The 23,755-nt window shown below is 33.7% G+C and overlaps 2 protein-coding genes and 1 long non-coding RNA gene across 3 annotated transcripts; all 3 read right to left on the reverse strand.

Moving 5' to 3' along the window:
- Positions 1-561: 561 nt before the first annotated feature.
- LOC120286450 (putative disease resistance protein At4g11170) lies at positions 562-7,033 on the reverse strand. The gene is made up of 2 exons (XM_039310278.1): positions 5,919-7,033; positions 562-923 (listed from the first exon to the last, which is right to left on the reverse strand). The coding sequence occupies exons 1-2, from the start codon at positions 6,132-6,134 to the stop codon at positions 642-644; spliced, it is 498 nt and encodes a 165-aa protein (XP_039166212.1). The 5' UTR covers positions 6,135-7,033; the 3' UTR covers positions 562-641.
- On the reverse strand, positions 6,274-6,840 carry LOC104431714 (disease resistance protein RUN1-like). Its single transcript, XM_039309516.1, has one exon. The coding sequence runs from the start codon at positions 6,838-6,840 to the stop codon at positions 6,274-6,276; it is 567 nt and encodes a 188-aa protein (XP_039165450.1).
- Positions 7,034-8,015: 982 nt separating the features above from the next.
- LOC108958302 lies at positions 8,016-14,290 on the reverse strand. The gene is made up of 4 exons (XR_005549133.1): positions 13,785-14,290; positions 13,574-13,654; positions 8,288-9,246; positions 8,016-8,190 (listed from the first exon to the last, which is right to left on the reverse strand). It is a non-coding gene; the product is annotated as an uncharacterized LOC108958302 (long non-coding RNA).
- Positions 14,291-23,755: the final 9,465 nt, after the last annotated feature.

The raw sequence follows: 23,755 nt of genomic DNA on the forward strand, positions 1-23,755 counted from the left end.
CATTTAAGTGTTAACAGCAATAATTTCCAACCAAACAGTTAACGTGGCTTTTTCCAACGAGAATTTTAAATTATGTGGCATTTCTTTAAAAAGAATTATCCATGTAGACTGGTGAACAACATCACACCGTCCTTGTAGATTATGCGAGACAATGCTAAATGACATTTTTTGGCACTTAAATTATCACTTTCTACAACTTGGAACTTTAAATATTCACTTTTAATCACGAGTGGCACTTAAGTAATTAATAACACCATAATTTGATACTTAAGTAATTTTTTTTTAACCACTAGCACTTGAGTGAGCATAGAGGACAACATTGTTTTAGATGATAATTATTGAGTGGACATTTCGGCGAGCCATGTAGACTAGTTTTATTGATATAATAATGCTACATCGAATTTCCAACAACCTTGCCGAAATTAGCACTCAAGTGTCTAATTTTCAAAAAATGTGACACTTAAATGTATCTTTGGAAATTTTGGTACTTATGTGTTTCCCTATGCCAAGTTGCGGTACTTGTGTTCTTTACTAGAGGAAAATCCATGATATGAGAAAGGATTTTCAAAAGAAATAAAGAAGAACTTGGTATAATTGAGCCTGCTAACAACACATGATTATGCATACTTTACATCTTACCTTTAGAGGACCAAATCCTGCCCAATCATTCGAAATCTTACTCTGCCTGACAAATTGAGCACGACTAATTTCTTCATGTGAAAGTTGGTCAATTCAAAATGCAAGTGATAACCATCCCACGCAAGCCATCTTAATCGAGGAAGCAAGTTTTGAAAATCTCCGATGAGATTCACGTCGTCCAATTGAAGAAACCTCAAGTTGGTTAATTCTTTAAATGTCTCGGTCGTGCAACTTCCACTCCCATCATATAAGCCAAGACGAATGGCCTCAATCTTACTAGTGCCCTGCAATTAGCAACATTGTAAATCATAGTTTTGAATAACGGGTTGAGACCAACTGTATTTGAGAAAAGACAATGATTTCAAATTTGTTGTGATACTACTATGATTTAGGCTTCTCACTTTCCACTTCATGACATGACAGGTTGTGATAATCTATGTGAAAATGTGAAGCTCTAGAGGATCTTTCCGTACTTTTCCTCTTCCAATTATGCCCTTCACATTTGCACTTTTTAAATTTCCAAAAGTTGCATCCTTTCAAAATTAATATAGAAGGCCTCTCTTCATGCACACACTACTTCAAATGTATCTATCAAATCCCTTGCCCTTTATATGGTAAATAACAAAACCTTTAACTCAAATCCTTAATATGTGAAATAACATGTCTCTGAAAGTTCAAAACTTCAAATGCATCTAGCAAATTTACCATCAAAACATGTATCAATACTAAAGAATCCCAATTGTAGAATCCCCCTCTTTTTCTTTTGTACCTTGTTTACAATTCTCAAAAGCAAAATGAAAACGAGAAATTCTACCCCAAGAAGTACACACGTGTTTTACATTCCTCTGTCACAATGTGTTTCTTCAATGAATGTTTTTCATTATATGTGGAAGAAAACATATCAAATGTTATATAAATGATTTTCACTTCTCTTTTTATTACTTCATATGTATGATGCTAACTTTTCATTTCGTGTTGATTTTGTTACAAAGAAATAAGAGTCATCTAATTTTATGATCAATTTTCCCATATATTAATAAGATCTTGCTAATAGACGGATTGGACATGAAGAATGATTATATTATGTTAATATTATTTCTGTGCAAGAGTATTGGTTTGAAAATGTTTAGTTTTATTAATAATTATTATTATTTTATAAATTTCTAAAATGTTGTAACTGTAAATTTATTTTATGACTCAAATGTAAACTTCAATGATTCTCTATATAAAAAAATGAAAAAAAAAAAAAAAAAAAAACAAGGTTACATATGTATCTTTGAAATATTTTACTTCCAAGTTTAATATGTATCACGTTAAAAATTTTAGTTTTGATAATACTTCAACAATAAAAAATTTATAATTATGGTATTGAGGATATATGTTTGTATATATATGACTTGTTGAAAATACATAGCTCTCAAATAAAATTACAAAAGTAATGTTAAAAATATATTATTGCAAACATGTATTCTTATAGAAGTATCACATGTTGTTCTAAACAATTCTACAATTTCACCTCTAAAAATTCTTGTATATACTTTTCATGGAAATTTTGACTTGGGAATTAATTTTCAAATACGTTTATGTATACGGAGATGTCATAATAACTATTCTTCCATGAAATTGCGGGGATCATGAATTTTGTTATCTTGATCATTTATTATATCATTGATATATAAAATATGAAATAATAGGTAAATAGTCAATGAAATAGTGATTGTGCTATCTTGATAACTCATTATCACTTATTATGTTGAAAATTACTACATAATATACTAATTATTTATTATAGACTAATTGAATGAACTTCTACAATGTGTCCCTTCGATGCATTATTTAATTATCTATTAATATTCCTTAGTTACTTCCATTTGCCTTTCCATTTCTTTATTTTTATTTCTTAATAGGACATTCTTCTTTATGCGACATGTTTTGCTTTTTTGTTTGGCGATAACGTCTTTATATAATATCTTCTTAATAATGCAAGAAAAGAATGTTTAGATTCTCTATTTTTCTAGTGTCATAGATTGTAATAGTAGCAAAAGTCCACTGTAAGGTAAAAACTCGTATTTTCGAGGATTAAGTAGAATGTAAATATTGTGATTAACTCAATATGATTAGACTACCTTTTGTGGAGGAGCTTTAAAAAAATGAGAAAAAAGAAAAAATACGCATGGATTGGAAGAAGAATGTGAGATGGTGAGTTGCATGAGCACGTTGGAGGGCATTTTCGCTTGGTCACCCATTATTTCATCAACCATTTTATATGTGTCCAGTACATTTCTCAAAACCAATCAGGAATACAAGTATGTTGGTTTGAGTAACCTTCATTGGTTGATTTTCAGCTTTCCTATATTAGTGGTATTTATCTCTTTTTTGATTTTGTAAATATCATGTCTTGATAATAATAGAAAGATATATTATGAATTAAAGAGACATCATATCTTTTTATATTTTTTTGATAACGAAAAGTGGTGTCTATGACATATTAAATGCATAAAATCGAATTGAGCATTTATTACTTATGAGTGGTACTTAATATATGTATGCAACTAAAATGGCATATGTTATGTGGTAAGATCTGTGGATTAGAATACAACGTTAGAAGGAAAAAAGTTTGAATTTTTACAATTAATGGGACTAGTAGAGCAATAATTATCTTATTTAGACCATAAACATTTTAGAGCAATGTAAACAACTTTTAAATTTATCATTTATACTGTTCAATGAGCCCGTATTTGATAAATAAATAATATTAAAGTCATATATGCAATAATGTAAAAAGATCAACTTTTAAATTTGATCAAATAAATAATATTAAAGGATCGAAAAAAAAAAAAAGATATCCAAAATCACAAAAATATATAAAGATGCTTTAGAAATAAATTAATATAATAATATTACCCATCACAGAAGGAAAAAACGAACATATATTTAGAGGAATAAATTTGACTAAATTTCAAAATAAGTATAATGAAGTGTATAATAAATGTCACTATTATGATTGAAAAGGTGTATGGATACTGTGATTATATCTATCATCACCAAAAATTATTTAACATGCATTATAAATAGATAAATATAACAAGACAGTCCATTATAGAAGGAAAAAGAATATATGTCTAGAGGTTCTATTACTTGACTACATATATTTAGATAACAAGTATAATGAAATGTACAAAACCATGAGCCATGTAGATGACACTTGGAGACTTAAAGTGAGAGCAGACATAATTTGTAACTTGCATCTTTTTTGTCCTATAAGTGAAAAGTGAGATAATTACAAAAAAAAAAATCATAAATCTATTGTAATTGTGTCAATTCAATTATATTTTTTAACTAATTCAATCATAAACATTTTACAATTGTGTCAATTCAGTTCATCCAATCATATTTGGCCGGTTGGCACGAACGTGGATATCAATTGGTGCTAGATGTCTAGGAACAATGCGTGGACAAATTTTAATAATTTTTATTTTTTTTAAATTTTTTAGCATTTTCGCTTATTTCTTTTCTTTCTCTTTATTTTTTTTCATTTTCTTTCTTCCTCAGCCAATTGCCAGACTAAGGCGACTAGCCGACCCTCGTTGGGTAGGGTCAACCTCACCCCCCACCCCCCTAGTGAGGGAGGGCAAGCCTCACCAGCCAATAGCAAGGCTTGCCTTGCCGTCACTAGGCGGGTCAACCTCATCCTCGTCGAATTTGGCAGGGGCTCACCAACCAAGGAAGAAAGAAAATGAAAAAAAATAAAGAAAAGAAAAGAAAAAAACATTAATTAAAAAAAATTAAAATTTTATTAAAATTTGTCCACATTAGCATTCACCGGACAGTTGGCCAAATTTGATTGGATGGACTGAATTGACGTAATGGCAAAAGGTTTAGAATTGAATTGACATAATTACAATAAATTTATGACTTTTTTGGGTAATTCTTCTAATAAAAAGTTTAGATTTTCTCTAGGAAGCTTGAACGGTTGTGTTATTTTTGTCCTACATGTAAAAGATTGCGCTTCTTTTTAGGATTTCATAAGGCTGCGCCTTTTTTTATAAGCTTGAACAGTTGTTTTTGTTTCTGGTTTAAAAGATAGTGTCTTTTTTTTTTTGGCTGTATACTCACTAATATCAAATGTTAATGTGTTTTCAATTATGCTTTATAGATAGACATTAGCTTTGAAATTACTTTGTATATTCTGATTAAATGTAGGATTATACTTAAAAGAAGGTCTTGGATCAGTTTTATCAAAACCACTTTAATTTCGACTTAATGGACTCAACAAAAATACTGAAATGATTGAATGAAATAATGTACCTTTTTAGTTGTGGAAGTTATACAATTTGTTTAGATATAAAATATACAATTTTCTTTTGGTTGGTTTAGCTTATTTTATAATGTAATATAAAAGACGTAATAAATAAAATTAGCCTTTACGTTGCTAAGACTATCAATTGGCTCTTTGCGATTATAAGTAGGTTGCGCGTTGAAAAACGCAAATAAGTGCTGGTCTTTTGAGCAACAATTTTGAATCAAACTGGATGATGAATTCAAAGTAATAAAGTCAAAACTATGATTAATTTCACAAATGCAATACAATCACATACTTAATTATATACAAAATAGAATAGGGTATTTATCTCTTGGACTTTTTATGCGGAAAAAAAGAGATCTCTCTCTTTTTAATGGTCATTGCATGAAGTACGCTCGACGTTATTTATGTCTACATATGTTTCTGTTCTATCATGTGAATTTTGGTAAATTAGTGATTCCTAACCTAACATAACATTAAAAAAAAAAAAAACTTTACATTCTCGATTAAGGTATAATGATTGAAATTTCATGAAAAATGCTGGCACATTTACTCCAATTATATTAATTCTAGCACCTGGAGATTAGAATTTTATGTTTTATATATCCTAAGTAGTTATTGTTCACAATAGCATAGTCAAGTTATTTGTTGCACTTTCTTGGACGTAACCCAAACAATTTAATAAATTCAGATTTTTTTCAATGTAGAATACCCTATCAAGTATCTAATAAATTTGAAAGTACCTCATTCTTGGAAAAAACTTCATAATGTACACTTTTGTAAGAAAAATCTTTGATAAACTGCTACACTTATTAAGAGAGAGCAATTTTGTGCTTTCTAAACATGTCAACGAAACTCCACGAGGACGATAATATTAGAAGGTTTTCTACTCACTAGAGCAAGCACCAAGTGGAGGACCAACGACAAGTTGACAGTAGAACATGGACTAAGGGAGCAAAAAAGAAGAAACGATTACCTTATTTCCTTCTAGCACTTCCAACACTACCTCAGAGTCCCATAACCTACTACGGTTCCAAGGCTCCGAATTGTTTTCTTTGCGGACGATTTCCCTACCAAGATCTCTCAATTGGTCATGCATTATGAGCTTATGATCATCTCCAACTTTTATTAGAGACAGAAATCTCAATACTTCAATTCCCTCCTCCGGGAAAAACTCACATGCATCCCACATGTAGGATGCGATTCTTTGGTCAACGCCAATGAAAAAACAAGCATATCCAAAAAAATTTGTTTTTGTTCATTTGTTAATTCTTCATAACTTATCCTTAACTTCTTTTGCACTTCCTCGTGAGGAAATTTTCTTAACTTCTTTATTGTGTCTCCCCATACTTTTTCCTTTTTCCACACAAAAATGACCCTAAGACCTCGAGAGATAAGGGAAGCCCTCCAGTGGTAAAAACAATAACATGAGTGAGGTCCTTAAATTCACTTGGAGGAGAGTCCCTTCGAAAAGCATGTCTACTAAACAAAATCAAAGAGTTATCCTTATCCAATTCCTCAAGTTCATACTGGTTGTCCACCCCAGCATTGTCAAGAATACTTTTGTTTCGGGTGGTAATGATGATCACACTTCCCGAAGAAAACCAATTATGATTTCTGGCCAAAGCCTTCAATTGATCATCATTGCTCACATCATCGAGAAGAATAAGGACTTTCTTACCATTAAACTTGGATGAAATGAGCCGAATCCCTTCATCCTTATTAGAAACTTGATTTTCTTGCTTCAATATATCCTTGATTAACTGATTTTGCAAGTACACAAGTCTCCTATCATCACATGTTTCCCTTACATCAGCAATGAAGCTACGATGCTCAAATTGATTGGAGAGCTTGTTGTAGATGATTTTAGCAAGAGTAGTCTTACCAATGCCTCCCATTCCGTGGATGCCAATAAATAGGGAGGCACGAGAAATATTATCTACAAATTCCATAACCTTTTTCACTTGACTATCAATTCCGACCAAATTCTCTGGAATAACCAACTCAAACTTTTTCTTCAGCTCAAATAACACTTGTTGGACAACCAATTTTACCAATTTTCCTTCGTACCTGTCAAATGTGACAGGAGTTCAAATGGCAATAGCGATTTTATATTGTTTAACTAATGATAACACAATAATAAACAAACTGGAAGATAAATCGGAAAAGTTAAAGATTTGTTTTTGCCACACCTCCATATATTATCTTATACGCTAAGATAAAGGTAGGGAATGGTGGTGGTTGCTTCGCATGGCGTGCCCCATTCATTTATTACTTTGACATAATTTATTGAACCAGAAGAAACTTAAGGGTATCGCTGATGAATCTTGAATATTACATGAATTATAGATTTGAATTAAATTTTAAACCTGTTGTCTGTTAAAGATAATGGGATGATGTTTACATGACATTGAAAACTTTCTAGAGTGGTTGAATAGGCAAAAATCCAATAAATCAACCCAATATGAGAGTTCAACCATCAATCTATAATTAAGTCATAACTTTTGATGCAAGAGAAATTCACGTCATGAAAGTCGTTAAGAGTGCTATATTATGACTGCCTGAATTTGAGGGTGTTTCTCTTATCTATTCAACTACACACTCATAAGTTTCTACTCTTATTCTGAATTTAATAACATTTTAGGTTCGTGTTCTTATCAATTTTCTTTGCATCATGGGATGATAACATATTGTACTTTATTTTCTCTTGAGTGTCTATTTTATATGATTTTAATTAATCAATTTATGCAGGCGTATGACATAGAAATTATGTGTTGAAGATAGGAAAATTCATTGAAAATTATCTAAAAAAACATATAATAAAGATAATTTTTTTCCTTTTTATATTTACTGTCATATTAATAACCAATGAAATATTTCTTTTGTAAAAATAATTTTAGTAGCAACAAATTAACGACATTAATGATTTAATTCAACATGCGTGGTATATGATTTAATGAGCTTAATCTTAATATAAATATGTAATTAGGAAAGTTTGTGATGAAGAGTAATGAAGCTTACGCTGTAAACATGAAAAAAAGGCACGATCCTAAAAAATCGTTGGACATAATAGTAATAAGTCAATTAAAAATTCTATATTATTCAAGCTAGTGGGATGATAACAATAAATTCTACGACAAGATTTGTTGATACCATTAAAGTAATTCTTGAAACAGAATGACTTATGGAACTCATGCATCGCAAGATCTTACTGCTTTTTCTTCTTCTTCTTTTTTTTTGTAAAAAACCTAAAAGAAAGAAATGAAGCAAGTAGGAATTAGAACAACTAGTAAACATCCACGCAGACTACAAGAAAGTAGAAAATGTTTTGGTGAAAAATTTTACCCATCAAATCCTTTCAAGGAACTGACTTCGTTGAGTGCTTGCTTCCATTTCTCCAAAGTCATTGAGTCGAAATGCTTACTACGTGTACGAAATGCATCTCCAAAACTCCCACTTTGAAATCGCACATGAGATGGTTCCACTTTGTAGAATATGGGCAACACGGTGTAACCCATGTTACTCTTCTTGCACTCCATTATTTGAACTAGTTCATCCAAGCACCACCTGCTCTGCCCATAATTAACGGATATAATGGGGATTAGGATCTTACTGTTCTAATGGCTGTCAAAAGGTCTGGTCTGATCTTCTCGCCTTGGCGGAGTTCGTTATCATCTTTGAAAACAGAAATTCCAGCATCAACAAGCCCATTGTAGAGGTGATCGGTGAAGCCTCTTCGAGTATCTTGGCCTCTAAAGTTCAAGAACACCTCATAGTAGTTTCCAGTCGATGTGGTCGACGAACAGGATGCACCATTGTTAGTTTTTGTCGGAAACAAACTAGAGCCATCGGAATCAGTTTCCTTCGGTGCAGTCAACGAACCAGATGTGGCAGCATCAGCATCTTTTACATTTTTACGCACGCTGGTTTTCTTCTTGTTTAGAAATTTAAACGCAAGCACGGAGAGAAGGATGGGTGCCACGAGCACGGCGAAAGAATGACCAAAAATGGGACGATGCATTTCGTCTTTGCTCTGACTCTGCCCTTACTGTTTGCTTTCAACTCTGACGGAGGAAAAATCAGAATGCTTCTCAGGAAACACGAAATGCCTTGTTGCCCACTACTCTTTATTGGTTTGAGTTATATAATCGAACCAGTTGGCAATCAGAATCGCGCCAATGCGTCAAAATGGTTGAGGTATATGTAAATTAGTAATTGATGCACCGGGAACAGTAACCACGTGCTTAGAGTCGTTGTCTTCACAAGGCGGAAATCTCAACGCCCAAGAAAATCCAACGCGATACCTGTCCAAGAAGAAGAAAATATGCGAGGAAATTTCAATGCAGAAGAAATGAAAAGAAATAAAACCAGAGATAAATAGACAAGTGATGTTAAAATTTCAATGCACCTTTTTTTTTTGGTCGAAAAAATTTCAATATATTAAAAATGGTGGATTTTTTGGGAAGAAGAAAAGTGGAGAGGGAGAGAGAGAGAGAGAGAGAGTTGGGATGGGAACGTGATATGGACTTGCCGGAGAAGATAAAAAGTGGGGAGAAATAGAGCAATGATAATGAAGACACTACGTTGAACCAAAATTAAGAAATTGAAATGCTTGATCAAAGAAAAAAATTCAAGTACTCAATTACTCATCAAGCAAAACACAAACCGTCATTATCCCAAGAAAAGAAAATCTCTTTCAATTTCACTAATAATGTAAATAATCATTTATATTCGATCTAACCTGACGATGCATGCAAACCTAACATTGTTGTGAAGGGTTAAAGTTTAAAAGAAATGAATTCAATCATATTAGTCTCATATATAGTGCCCACATGAGATTCACATAATTAACTGTTATAAGGAATGCAGTCCATTAGAAACAGATCTAGGCAAGTATACCTTCCCTCCTCCCTGTGGCATTGTGGCATTGTGGCATTGTAGATAAGTTTTCAAGGGAGCCATGATGCTAGTTTTTAGGAACAATAATTTAAGTCCCAATTCAAGAGATTGTTTGGTATCACTTCCCTATAGCAAATTGCAACTTGTATAACGTGGCAAATACTTCACAGCTGCATCAATTATGAAGTTAGCTGCAGCAATTATAAATTTACAACAATTTCAGGTGTTACGACTATAAAATGTGTTTTATCACACACAAATATCACAGCACTTTACAACACAATAAGGTTACTCTTCAATTGTAACTATACCAATGTAATCAGGATTGGAAAAAAAAAATTATTAGTCATTTATGTTGTCTAGAGGAGATATATATTTCGCTCGCAGCTGTGATCTCCACCAGTGCTTAGCGTTCGACATTGCATACGTAACACTTTTTATGGAGCTTGCTCGAACAATGCTGAGCAACTCAAAACTATGCGGAAAATGTTTTGATTCAAAGCGAGAACGACCTTGAATGGCCTTTTTTATTAATAAAGATATAGAGAAGAAAACCAAAGGGCAATCATTGCACGGGTAATTTCCGCATCATTTTGCAGAAGGTGCGTGGAACTATCCTATGTTGGTGTTTCTTGACTTGACTTTGTCTTTTTCTACTACTAGAAGAAATAGAAGAGAAAACTAACTAGCAATACTCCCAATCTCCCGGTGCAAATGGACATGAGTCAAGCACAAAAACATATTATGAAATAAATGTTAGTAGGACACTTTGTTAAGACATTAGGATAGGGAAAGTTTCTTATTTCTATCAAAATCTACTCTCTTTTTTTCTTTTCTCTTCTCTTTTAAAAGAGTATCCTCCAAACAAGTACATAATGAGTCGCTATCCAACCGTCCAAGACATATGCTGCACGTAAGGATAATTATTGGACACATAAATCCCACGGCATCATAGGGAAGGTGCGTGTGCTTTTTGACTTGACTTGCCTTTTCTATGAATGAAGAAACAGAAACGACAATCAACAATCAATTCTCATGCTTCAAGTCAGTTAGGATTGATTGATAATCAGTAAATTCTTAGTGAATTTTGTCCTTTGATTTTTCAAAAAATAAAAATAAATGATCCATTTGATAACGTTAATTAATTTTTACATTCCTAAAAATAAATTTATTTTTAAAAATCAATTTTGAATAAAATCGAGAAGTAGATAAAAAATTATTTTTTATTTTTAGGAATAGTTTTAGAATCAAATAATTTTCTTTTTTCCTCTTTTCTTTTATTCTTCTTCCTCCTCCAACCCAGCCAAAGATGAGGTCAGTCTCGTCGAGGTGAGCTCGGGCTCGCCATCACTGGCGAGACTCAAACCTCATCGAGGGCGACAAGGCTCCCTCAAAGCAGGACCAACTAGAGAAGGAAGGAAGAAGAAAAGAAAGAAAAAGAAAAATCTCATAAAGTTATTAAAAAATTAAAATAAATTCTATGGCACTAAAAAAAAATTAGGGTTATATCAAACGCATTTTTGTTCTTTCTCTATTTCAGGAATATAAATTATATACAATTACCATATGCTTTCAAATGCTTAGAAACTCGTCAAAGAAAAAGAATAAAAAAATTATTTATGAACATAAATTATTTTTAGAACAGAATACCCTAACTATACTCTCCATCACTTAATTTCCAAGGGCAATCAATGCACGTGTAATTTCCAAAGCAGTTCACAGAAAGTGCATGGAACCACCCTATACTGGGCGCTTCTTGACTCAACTTTGCTTCTTCTTTTTTCTTGTCAATAAATAGAAAAGAAAACTAACCAGTGTAGCAATGCTCCCATGCTCCCAGTGCAAATATACACGAGGTCAATTACAAGAACATACAAGATCATCTTGAGAGCTTTGGTAAAATATCTCTATTAGTTTATGCAACTTCTCATACAAGATCATCTCAAAAATCCTAGCAAATATACTGAAGAAGTGGCTGGGAGTTCTTTTCTTACTGGAACAAAATGCCTTTATCAGAGGCCGACTTATATAGGAAAATATTTTAATAGTCCAAGAGGTACTACACCAGCTCAAAATTAGAAATGGAAAGGGGAAGTTTCAAGTTGTACTAAAACTAGACATGCAAAAGGCATACAACAAAATTGAATGGGACTTCTTGGAAATTTGTATGTTAAAATGGTTTTTCATGCTAAATAGGTGACCTAGGCAATGCAATGTGTTACCATTGTTTCTTTCAGTATAAATTTCAATAGAGAACCACTTCCTTACTTTCAAGCTTCAAGAGGTCTACAACAAGGTGATCCACTTTCGCCACATCTTTTTAATATAGTGACAAATATGTTCTCAGAATTATTGAAACAAACTTTAGAGCAAGGCACTATTAAAGGCATTCAGCTGAACAAGAATTGTCCTACACTAACCCACCTTCTCTTTGCAAATGATTCAATCTTTCTTCTTGGATGGGACTATAAAAGAATATCAAAACATGGCTAAGATTTTGAATAGCTACTGTTTCACTTTAGGCCAGGCTATAAACTTAAACAAATCAGGGTTATTCTTCAGCAAAAATGTCTTTTTACACTCCGCCAAAATATGCTAGACTGAATTGGGGTCCCAAAATTGCTAAAACCAGGAAGTAATTAGAAATTCCTTTAGATTGTGGTGAAACAAAAAAGCAAATGGTCACTTGGATATTGGCTAGAGTAAACATGAAACTAGAAGAGTGGAAGGAAAAACTTATGTCCAAGGTTGGAAAAAAAGTTCTCATCAAAACAGTAGTGCAGGCTCTCCTAGAATATGCAATGTCAATTTTTAATGTTCCAGTTTCTATTTGTCAAAGTATTGTAAAGAAAGTTGCAAGACTCTGGTGGAATACTAATGAAACAAAATCTGGAATACACTAGAAGAAGTGGCACATTCTTAAGAATAGGAAAGACAATGGAGGTTTGGGATTTCGAAATTTAATTGCCTTCAACAAAGCCATGCTCGGTAAACAAGCATGGCATATGATGCAAAATCCTTCATCACTGTGGTGCCAATTACTAAAAGGTCTATAATTCCCTCATTCTGAATTTTGGTCAACTGGAAAGGGGTATCGACTTTCATGGGGCTGGCAAAATCTTCTAATGAGCAAAGACGAGATTCTTCCTTCAGTAAAATGGATAGCAAGGAACGGGAAAAGATTAATATCAGAGAGACAAAATGGCTTCCCAGAGGAGTTATAGGAAGACCCGCAAATAGGGATGAACCAAAAAAGGTCTTTGAGCTTATTCACAGAGATATCCCAGCTTGGAATGAACAATTTATTGGGACTCTGTTCGATGAGCACACAGCTAACGAAATTCTAACAATCCCATTGGTTCCCAGGCAAAGGAGGATAAATTATGCTGGACAAACAAAAGCACAAGACTATACTTTTAAAAGTGGGTATAATAGAATCAAAGAGAAGGAAGAACAGAACAACAACACCACAGCCTCTACCTCTCACCAAATCCCTAGATCTCTTTGGATAAAGATTTGGAAGGCTAAGACAAGCCTGAAAATCAAAATTTTCTTATGGGGATTATGTCAAAACGCATTGCAAACAAAAGAAAATCTGACAAAAGAGAGGTATAGTGGAAGAAATACTTGCGATTTCTATAAACAGAAACCATAAATGGTAGAGCATCTCTTCTTACTTTGCCCTTGGACGCATCAAATTTGGATGGATCCTGCACTACAAATTCATCTCACCTTATGGACTTGGTCGAATAGATGAATGGCCACTTAAATTCAATCATCCTCTGCATGTTTCGACCTCCTTGCATCTATCCTCTAGCATATTTGGAAAGAAAGACACAGCTTTGTTTTCCGCAAACTAAAACTGAATCCGAAGCACCTTATAAGCTCAGTCATGACAGAAAATCAGTGCTTCAACAGTTGGGAAAAGGCGAAGAAGCCTCACCTCAGATCTAGTTTGGCCCAAGCGAAGACACCCTCAAAATCAATATAAATAGATTTTCTTGCCCGGAACGACAATCGGAGCAATAAGCTGTGTTTGCCGAAACAATTATGGAGATTTGATGGATGAATTTGCTAGATCGGTAAGAGTAAACTCTGCTGTGCAAGCTGAGGCCCTAAGCAATGGTGGAAACCCTAAAGTAACTAAACGAAGACTTTTATCCACGAAAACTGAGTAGAAATTTGCCTCGTGGATTCTGCTTAGGTTGTCTCTTCACGCGGACCCACGCCGCTCCTCCTCTCCGCGTTGCTCGACCGCTACGACGGTCAGCTGCTCAGAAACCGAAGCCAACGCGTGGTCCCCACCTCGCATCTCGAGGAATATCTTCGGCCACCCGGAATGTACCGAATTGCCCCCTCGAGCTCACGTGGCGCGCGGTCCGAGCGAGTTCCCGTGCTCTCCCTGACCGAGGCGAGTGGGCGGGTTTGATGTTCGGGGCGATTTCTTTTGGCTTTTGAAGAAGGAGACGGGAATATGCAATGCTTCCCGACAGCGCTAACTGAGGTGGCTTCATGCTTTGGACATTCCGGGCGATTTCTTTTGGCTTTTGAAAAGGGGACGGCGAATATACAACGCTTCCCGACAGCGCTAACTGAGGTGGCTTCATGCTTTGGACATTCGGGGCGATTTCTTTTGGCTTTTGAAAAAGGAGACTATTTCCCGACAGCGCTAACTAAGGTGGCTCCTTGAATGACTAATGAGGTGCGTTACGTCTTTCAAAATAAAAGAAAATTTTGGTATGCAACCCCTTGATAAAAATTTAGGTTGCACTTAAAAATATAATAGATGTTTAACATTTAAAAAATTTAAATATGTATATTCTTTAAGTTAAATTACAAATATAATTATATAATTATCTACATGATAGTATTTGCATATTTTGAATCTTTTAAGTAATTTTTTTTAAAAAAAAAAGTTCAACTGTGAGAGTCACAAGAGAATAGAAAGTAAAAATTAGTAGATGGAGCTAAGTACACGATGTTGTGTTTGGTCTGTCATATTTGTAAGTATAAACTGTTTCGTATTTGGTGACTTCTTGCCTGATATTTTGCATTAGTGGAGAATTTGTTGATATGCGGATTAACGTACTTAATCTATGCTTTGTTGTCAAGAAAAAGCTAGAAATCAAACCAAATAAGTTGTTAAGATCTAAAATATATTTAGCATTGTACTCTGATGGCTTAAAGTAAATGATTGCATTGGTAATTTCAAGTCGAACCTTATGCGATAGAACTCGATTTTCAACTTGACTCAACTTTTTTTTTTTGCCAATGCTGAACTTAATTCATTTGTGAAAAATAAGCTGTGAGTACATGCCCGTTTAGATAAAACTGGAAAATAATTACTAAAATTTTTAGTACTGAATTTCAGACCATTTTTAGTACTTAAAATGAAAGAAAATGTTGTTTGATAATACCCCCGGCATTACGCGGTAGGTACGGGAACCTAGAGGTGCGTGGGGCCATTCTATGCAAGTGTTTTTTGACTAGACTTGCTTTTTTAACTATTAATAAAAGAAAAATAAAAGAAAACTAACCAGCAAGTCTCCCATGCTGCCAGTCTAATACTCAGAGTCAATCACAAAAACATATTATAACATAAATGTCAGTAGGACACTTTGTTTAGATATTCGAATAAGGACAATTCATTATTTTCAATCCAAAATCTGCTCTTCTTCTTTTTCTTTCAAAGGAGATTCGTCCAAAAGAGCACATAATGCTGAGTTGCCATCCAACAACTCAAGTCACGTGCTGCGGACAGGATAATTATTGCACACCAGCATTATGCGAAGGTACGTGTGCCTTTTGACTCGACTCGCTTTTTTTTTTTTTTTTTTTTGTGAATAAAGAAATAACATCGAAAAGCAACAATCAATTCCGATTGTGTAGATTGCGATAATGCTCTCTCTCTCTCTCTCTAGGATAAATGTGCCATCCAACGATCCAAGTCGCGTGCTGCAAACGGAAAATTATTGCACACCAGCATCATGCGAAGGTACGTGTGCTTTTTGACTTGACTTACTTTTTTTTTGAATAAAGAAATAGAACGGAAAAGCAACAATCAATTCCGATTGTGCAGATTGCGATAATGCGCTCTCTCTCTCTCCTCTCCCTCTTTCTCTGTAGGATGGATCGTGACATGCATATTGACGTATAGTTATGAAGACGGGACCCATTTTATCAGAAAAGCAGAAGACGACCACCAAATTCATGTGTGTAGAGTCGCTTCATCATTGTTTACGGTAAATTGAAGATTCAATGTAGACATTATACGAAATATTGGAACCGGATGAAACCCTATATCCCAATGAATATTAGATTATCGAGAAAAAAATTTTAAAAAATGATTTGATAGTATATATGGGTAGGTTTGTTTGTTATTGCTTGGGCAAGTTGGACAATCACAACGTTTGCATAATTAAGAACTAATTGAGTTGTTGCCTTATGTTAGATCTATCTCCGTGCAAATCTTAAATAATCCAAACCTTCCAATTGGCATATTATCATAACATGTGAACACTGAAATCTATAGATTTTGAAATTTTTACCAAATGTGTGACGTTTTGATCGAAATTTGAGATTCATCATGCTTGATTTGACTCCTAAGTAGAATTTGTTTTTGTTAACATTTTTAATTTACCACCTCAAAGTACAAATGGAAAAAGAAAAATGAGATATGGTAATATAGTGGACATTGTAGTTCTCGAGGATGACATTTTACCAATTAAATGTATCCTTATGTAAGAAATAAATAAGTATATGCACGAAACAAAGGTTAAATAGTAATGATAAAACAAATTAAAGTTTTGGGAAAGAAAATGAAGTGCAATTGCTTCTTCACATCGTAAAGTGTGTATCTTTTTTTTCTGACGTTGCTTCTAGTAATTAGTGGGCGTGCTCGATGGATAATTCCCCCTGACGCTTATGACTGCTCGCCTGCCGCTGTGACCTCCACTAATTGTCAGCATTTTACTTGACCTGCCTTGCCTTTACTATCAATAAGATAAATAGGAAAGAAAACCAAAGGGCAATCATTGCCCGCGTAATTTCCATTGCGTTTTGCACATGGTGTTGGGGACTATCCTCTACTTCTTGACTTGACTTGCTTTTTCTGCTAATAAAGGAAATAGAAATGAAAATTAACGATTATTCTCCACGATCTAATTTCCACAAGGCAATCAATGCACGCGTGATTTCCACAGCAGTTATGCAGAAGGTGCGTGGAACCATGTAATACTGGTGCTTCTTCACTTGGCTTTGCTTTTTTTCCAACTAATAAGAGAAATAGAAAAGAAAACTAACTAGCATAGGAATGCTCCCATGCCGCCGGTGCCACTATACATGAGTCAATCACAAAAACATCACTCATTGCATCATTATTTCCACGGCATCACGTGGAAGGTGCGTATTCTCTGCCAACTAATTTTAATAAAGAGAAAAAAAAAGTAGATTGCTGTAGCGTTTAATGATGATGGTATGCATATTGGCATATAGTTTTGAAGAATATACCTATTTTATCATAAAATCGTAATACGACCATCAAATTTGTGCATAGAACTACTTCATTCCTACTATTTAATGCCGAATGAATATTAGATGTGGAAATTTTATTAAAGAGAGGAATCGGGTGAAGCTCTATGTTCAAGTTCGGATGGAGCTACAAGCATGTTAGCACATTTAATCTAGTAACAATTGTGAAGAATCTACAATTTATGGATTTTTTATTATCGAGACAATTAAAAATGAAGTGATAGTAAATACGGGAAAATTTGTTTGTCCTTGCTTGGGCAAGTTGGACAATTATGACGATCTTGTTAGCACGATTAATAACTAATTGATTTACTACATTATGTTAAATCCATTTCATGACGTAAACAATATGATTTTGATCAAATGTTATTTTTTCCTTTTCACAAACTCACAAGACATTGTAGTTGGCCCCACCCAAGTTCATGGAATCTTGGGTTCATATTTGGGAATACATGTTAATGCCGAACCATCTCTTTAAAAACCTTAACTAATCCAAACTTTGCGATTGACATCCTACAACAACATGCAAACAATTAAATCCATAGACTTGAAGCTTCGAGCAAGTGCAAGTGATGCTTCGATGGAAATCTAAGATCTAGCTCACTTGATTGGATTTGCATTTTCCATCAATAACAAAATATATAAAAGAAAATTAACGAGCATTACTCCTCTATCATTAGCATTTGAATAGTATGAACTGACTATACAATGATATCATGACCTTGACCAATCACACTATTAAAATATATCACCATAACTAAATGATGTTCAATACACTACCTCAATTTACAAATGAAAAAAAAAAAAAAAACATAACAAGACATTATGATATGATGGACATTGTAGTTTATGAGGACGACATCGTACCGGTTATGTGTTTAGTTATGAAAAAAAAAACAAATGATGGATTAATAATAATTATATTGTGAAAGATAAAACAAAATATATTTTAAGGAAAAATATGGAATGTAACTTTGTCGCATAGTAGGGTGCATTTATTTTTTTCCTAACGATGCTTCTAATAATTGGTGGGCGTCGCCGATGGGTGAATCCCTCCCCGAGGAAAAGAAAAAAAGTTAGAAATCCTAGATATCTAGGAGGAGAAAAGTTTGTTAGTTATATAAGTTGTCTAGACAAATGATAAATATTGGTCCAGACTCTTTTGAGGATCAAGAAGTTATCTAGACAAATGATAAACATTGGTTCAGACTCTTTTGAGGACCGAGAAGTGTAGCAAGAATTGATGGAATTAGTGAGGTCATGGACTTTTACTTGCTTGGGAGGCAAAATATCTAGAGGAAATGAGCGAAACTTTCATTATTTGAATGAGTAATGAAAATCGGAAGGGTTTCCTCATCATCTGAAAATATACATGACTGAGTTAATAATTTATTTAGATAAAAGAAAGATTGATGAAATAAAAAAGAAACAAATTTCTAATTTTCCTTTTCAGTGCACCCCATCATCAAAGCTATAAGCCATTAAGCAAACCATCATCATTAAATGCTATCGCAATCTATTTTATTTATTTATTTATTAAAATTAGTTGGTGGAAAGTACGCACCTTCCGAATAATACCATGAAAATAATAATCTGACAAATGATTTTTTTTTATTAACTTGTTTAAATTACCGTCAGGAGCACGGGAGCATTGCTATGCTGGCTAGTTTTCTTTTCTATCTTTCTTATTAACAGAAAAATGCAGAGTCAAGTCAAGAAGCACCAGCACAAGATGGTTCCACGCACCTTCTGCAAACTGCTGTGAAAATTACGCATGCATTTGATTGCCCTGTGGAAATTAGATGGAGGAGAATTGCTCCTTCGTTTTCATTTCTATTTCCTTTATCAGTAGAAAAAGTACGTCAAGTCCAGAAGCAGAGGATGGTCCCACCGTCCCTGGTACCTCTGCAAAATGCAGTGGAAATTACGCGGCAATGATGATTGCCCTTTGATTTTCTTTTCTATTTCTCTTATTCATAGAAAAGGCACGACAAGTCAAGTCAAAGTCTTGCTCGCTTTTAAAAAAAATGCAAAATATATAAATATAAATTATCATTGATAATAAAATATTTTTTATTGATTAAAATGTTTTTAAATAATTATTTTAAATGATATAAATAGTTAATTTTAGGAAAATACAAGTGATAGTGCAATTGGGTCCTTAATGTGAGTGCAAATATTTTAATTGCATAAAATTAAGGAATATTAAACTAAGAGTGCGGCAAAAACTAAAAAAAGATTAATGAAAAAACAAAAGATAAATTCTCTCCAAACAGACCTGGGGTTGGTAGTATTTTCCTATTCTATAATCATGATCGATCTTGGGCAAGGATTTCTAGGCTCAACTTGCCATTAATCTTCTACCATTTGAAATTAGATCATGCAAAATACTGGCGAGGTCAGTGATGGATTTCCACTCGCATTAAGGTTTAAACAAATTAGCACCTTATTAGAAAAAAAAATGTTTGCATATTTGGAGACCACAACCTTTGAAACGCACCTATATAATATATTAGGATATTGGATTCCTGCGCATCCAATGAGAATGAAAGACATGTCCCGTCTATAGCCTAAACACACCACGAAACATATTATAAATGAATTTTGAGCCTTATATTGTGATATCTGTATCTCTTGTTTCATTGGGTGTTCAAGATTCCATCCTTATCTTTAGTTCATCTTACATGGCTCTCTCTCTCTAGTCCACCAGTTTGTCTAGTTCGTATCAGTCTGGGTAGATTTTTTTGAGTTTCTTTGATACGTACAAGCGGTATGGCAACTTCGAGGATTTCACGTTGGGGCCCTTGATAGGGCACCTTAATACTTCATCACATCAGTTTAACATTTGTTTGGAGCTTCTAGAATGCGTTTGTTCTAGAAAACATAAATACTTCAAAAAATATTCTTTTAAAAATAATCATTTATATTACTTACTAAAATTAATAAATGAATTATTCATGAAAATATTTAAATATAAATTATCATTGATAATGAAAATATTTTTTATTGATTAATTTTTTAGAGAAATACAAGTGAATTCTTGAAACAAAAAATCTTATGTTTACTTGTATTATTTGAAATAATTAATTAATAAAAAATAATGTTATTATATCATTTAAAATATATTTTAAAAATGATTATTTATATTTATTAAAATAATTAATTAATAAAAAATATTTCCAATGTTAATGATATTTTATTTCTAAACATTTTATTTATCCAAAGCGAGCAAGACCTTGACTTGACTTGCCTTGCCTTTTGTATCAATAAGAGAAATAGAAAACACAACCCTAGGGCGACTCTTGCCCGCGTAATTTCCACTACATTTTGCAGCAGGCGCAGGGACCATCCTACACTTTTTGACTTGACTTGCTTTTTCTACTAATAAAGAAGTAGAAATGAAGACCAACCATCAATTCTCACCAAAACCAATTTCCACAGGTCAATCAATGCACGCGTAATTTCTACAGCAGTTTGCAGGAGGTGCGTGGAAGAATCCTATGCTCGTGCTTGTTGACTTGACTTTGCTGTTCTGTTAATAAGAGAAATAGAAAAGAAAACTAACCCGCATAGCAATACTCCCATGATTCCGGTGCATACACGAGTCAATCACAAAAACGTCACTCCTTGGATTATTATTTCCGTAGCATTATGCGGAAGGTGCGTATTCTCCACCAACTAATTTTAGTGAATAAATAAATAAAGTAGATTATGACAGCATTTAATGATAATGATATACTCATTGGCATATAATTTGAAGAAGATACCTAATTTATTAGAAAACCAGAATACAATCCCTCTACGCAGAGCCACTTCTTTTCTGCCGTTTAATGGCCTTTGAAAATTAGACGTGAATATTTTACTAAAGATGGGAATTGGGTTAGGCTCCATATCCCAGTTTGAATGGAGTTACAAGCATATTAGCACATTTAATATAGTAACAATTCTGAAGAATCTACTATATGGATATTAGATTATCGAGATAATTAAAAATCGATTGATGGTAAATATGAGAACATTTGTTTTTCCTTGTTTGGGCAAATTGGATGATTATGACGATCTTGTTTACACAATCATCAACTAATTGAGTTATACATGACGTTAAATCCATCTCACCACCTAAACAAGATAATTTTGGTCAACCTTCTTTTTCCTTTTCACAAACTCTTGGCCCTTCCTGAGTTGTTGGCATCTTGGGTTCATATTTGGGAATATATGTTAATGCCACATCATCTCGGCACAAACCTTAAATAATCCAAACTTTGTAATTGACATCGTCCAACAACATGTGATCAATAAAATCCATAAATCTGAATCTTCGAGCAAGTGCACATGAAGCTTCTATTGAAAGTCGAGATCCGGCACACCTGACTGAACTTGCATATTTAATTAATAACAAAATATAGAAAATAAAATTAATGAGCAATACTTGTTATAGGTCTCTATCATTAGTGATCGGATAGTATGAACTGACTATACAACAATGTCACCACCTTGACCAATTACACTATCATAAATATATTATCTTAACCAAATGGTTACTTTTTGTTTCCTAAATAGAATAAAATTTGTTAAGATGTTTAATGCAATACCTCAATTTACAAAATAAAATAAAATAAAATAAGATAAGACATGTTAATGTGGTAGACAATGTAGTTCATGAGGACGATAGTGTATTGGTTATGCGTTTCGTTATGAGAAATAAACAAGAAGATGCATATAGTAATGACGATTATATTATGAAAGATAAAACAAAATATATTTTAGGGAAGAATATGAAATGTGACTTTTTCATTTGGTCGCCTATACAATTAAACCTTGGTTCTAAAAAATAGAACGCTTCTACTATGGAAAGAAACTTGCCTTTGAAGATGATTGCCAATCAATCAAAATATCTTACAAGATTGAGTCTTTTGCTAAGACAATCTCTGAGATAGACAATCAATATTTCCTTAACAGGCAATTCATACCTAATCACAAGTTGTAAAAAATGAGATAAAATGTCTCAAAAAATAATCTTGTAAATCAATTTCATGCTTATACTTAGCTTTTGTGGGACTTTACTGATATATAGCCTGTTGCCTTGTTGATATCACACATATACCAGGGGTACTATGTTAGCCAATGGTTGGGAACCGTGCCGTAAGGCATGCTGACACAGCAGTGGGCATTTCACCCACCCTTTCTCACCCCACACGCGGGTGGCCACTATACCACCCTATCCGGCGGTAGCCAAAGCAAGCTTTGACGTGAAGTCTACCTTCCCTATCGAGAGGCCCCAAAATTCCCTGTTTATCTTTGTCTTCCCGACAAGAGAAGGAATATGGAGGACAGCGAAGGGACTCCCACCCCAGGGCGGTTATCTCGCATATTTCCTCCTTGAGCCTTTTAAGGACCTGCTTAGGTCCACAACTCTCCATTGTTTGTTTAATATTCTTTTTAGACAAGAAGAATCCTTTTGACATAGATAGTACCTAAAACACAAATGCCTTTTTTGCGATTACCAAGATCAATACAAACATGGATAGTTTTGTTAATTTTAAAATATATATGGAGGTTTTATCAACACTTTAATTGATTATGACATTTTCTGATAATTTGGAATAGGTCCATAGTGTGGCTTCTTGGACTTATTTTTTTATGTTTCTTATACCCTGATACGAGAATATTTGCAGTGTCTCATTATGGTTATTTGATCTAATAGTCCTATCACCGTTGTGTCTAATTTATTATGAGTCCAAGGGTGATCGCACTAGCACTAGCCAACCATAAATTATTGAGTTTATGCGTTGAACTTAAGTACTCATTATTGACACAGGTGATCATAATGATGTCAAAGTGCTGATCTTTGATCTCAAACTTCTGGCTGTAAGATAAGATGGTGCTTGGTCATTTTTCACATTTCAAGCTATATTCCACTGATTGTGATAATGCTCCATCCATGTAAATTTGTAGCAAAGAAGTAACTTTGAACTTGAGTATATATCAAAAGATGAAAAAGTGTCACATGGGATATCCATCAATAGACATATGCTTACTAACCTTTCCTTGATTCGTCAATCTTTATGTTTAAAATAAGTCAATATGATATTCTCCAATGCTGGTGATGTGCCAAGGGTCTTCCTTTGATTTTATTGCGAGGTTCAATTACATTGCTAAAGATTTTAAGTATGGCACATACTTGATCAGATTGCAAGAATTAAACATTATCGCATATGTGGCTCCATATAGCAACATCATCAGGGATGCCCATCTGTGACCTGACTCTGAAGAATACTTTCGTTCTGCTCTATCTCAATTTGCTCTATCTTTGGGTTTGTCTGATATGTGGTTTTGGAAGATGTGGAAGGTGTATAGTGATCTTCGGTCTATATTTTAGTGTTT

This window comes from Eucalyptus grandis, chromosome 3 (assembly GCF_016545825.1).
Source record: "Eucalyptus grandis isolate ANBG69807.140 chromosome 3, ASM1654582v1, whole genome shotgun sequence".
NCBI classification, from domain to species: Eukaryota; Viridiplantae; Streptophyta; class Magnoliopsida; order Myrtales; family Myrtaceae; genus Eucalyptus; species Eucalyptus grandis.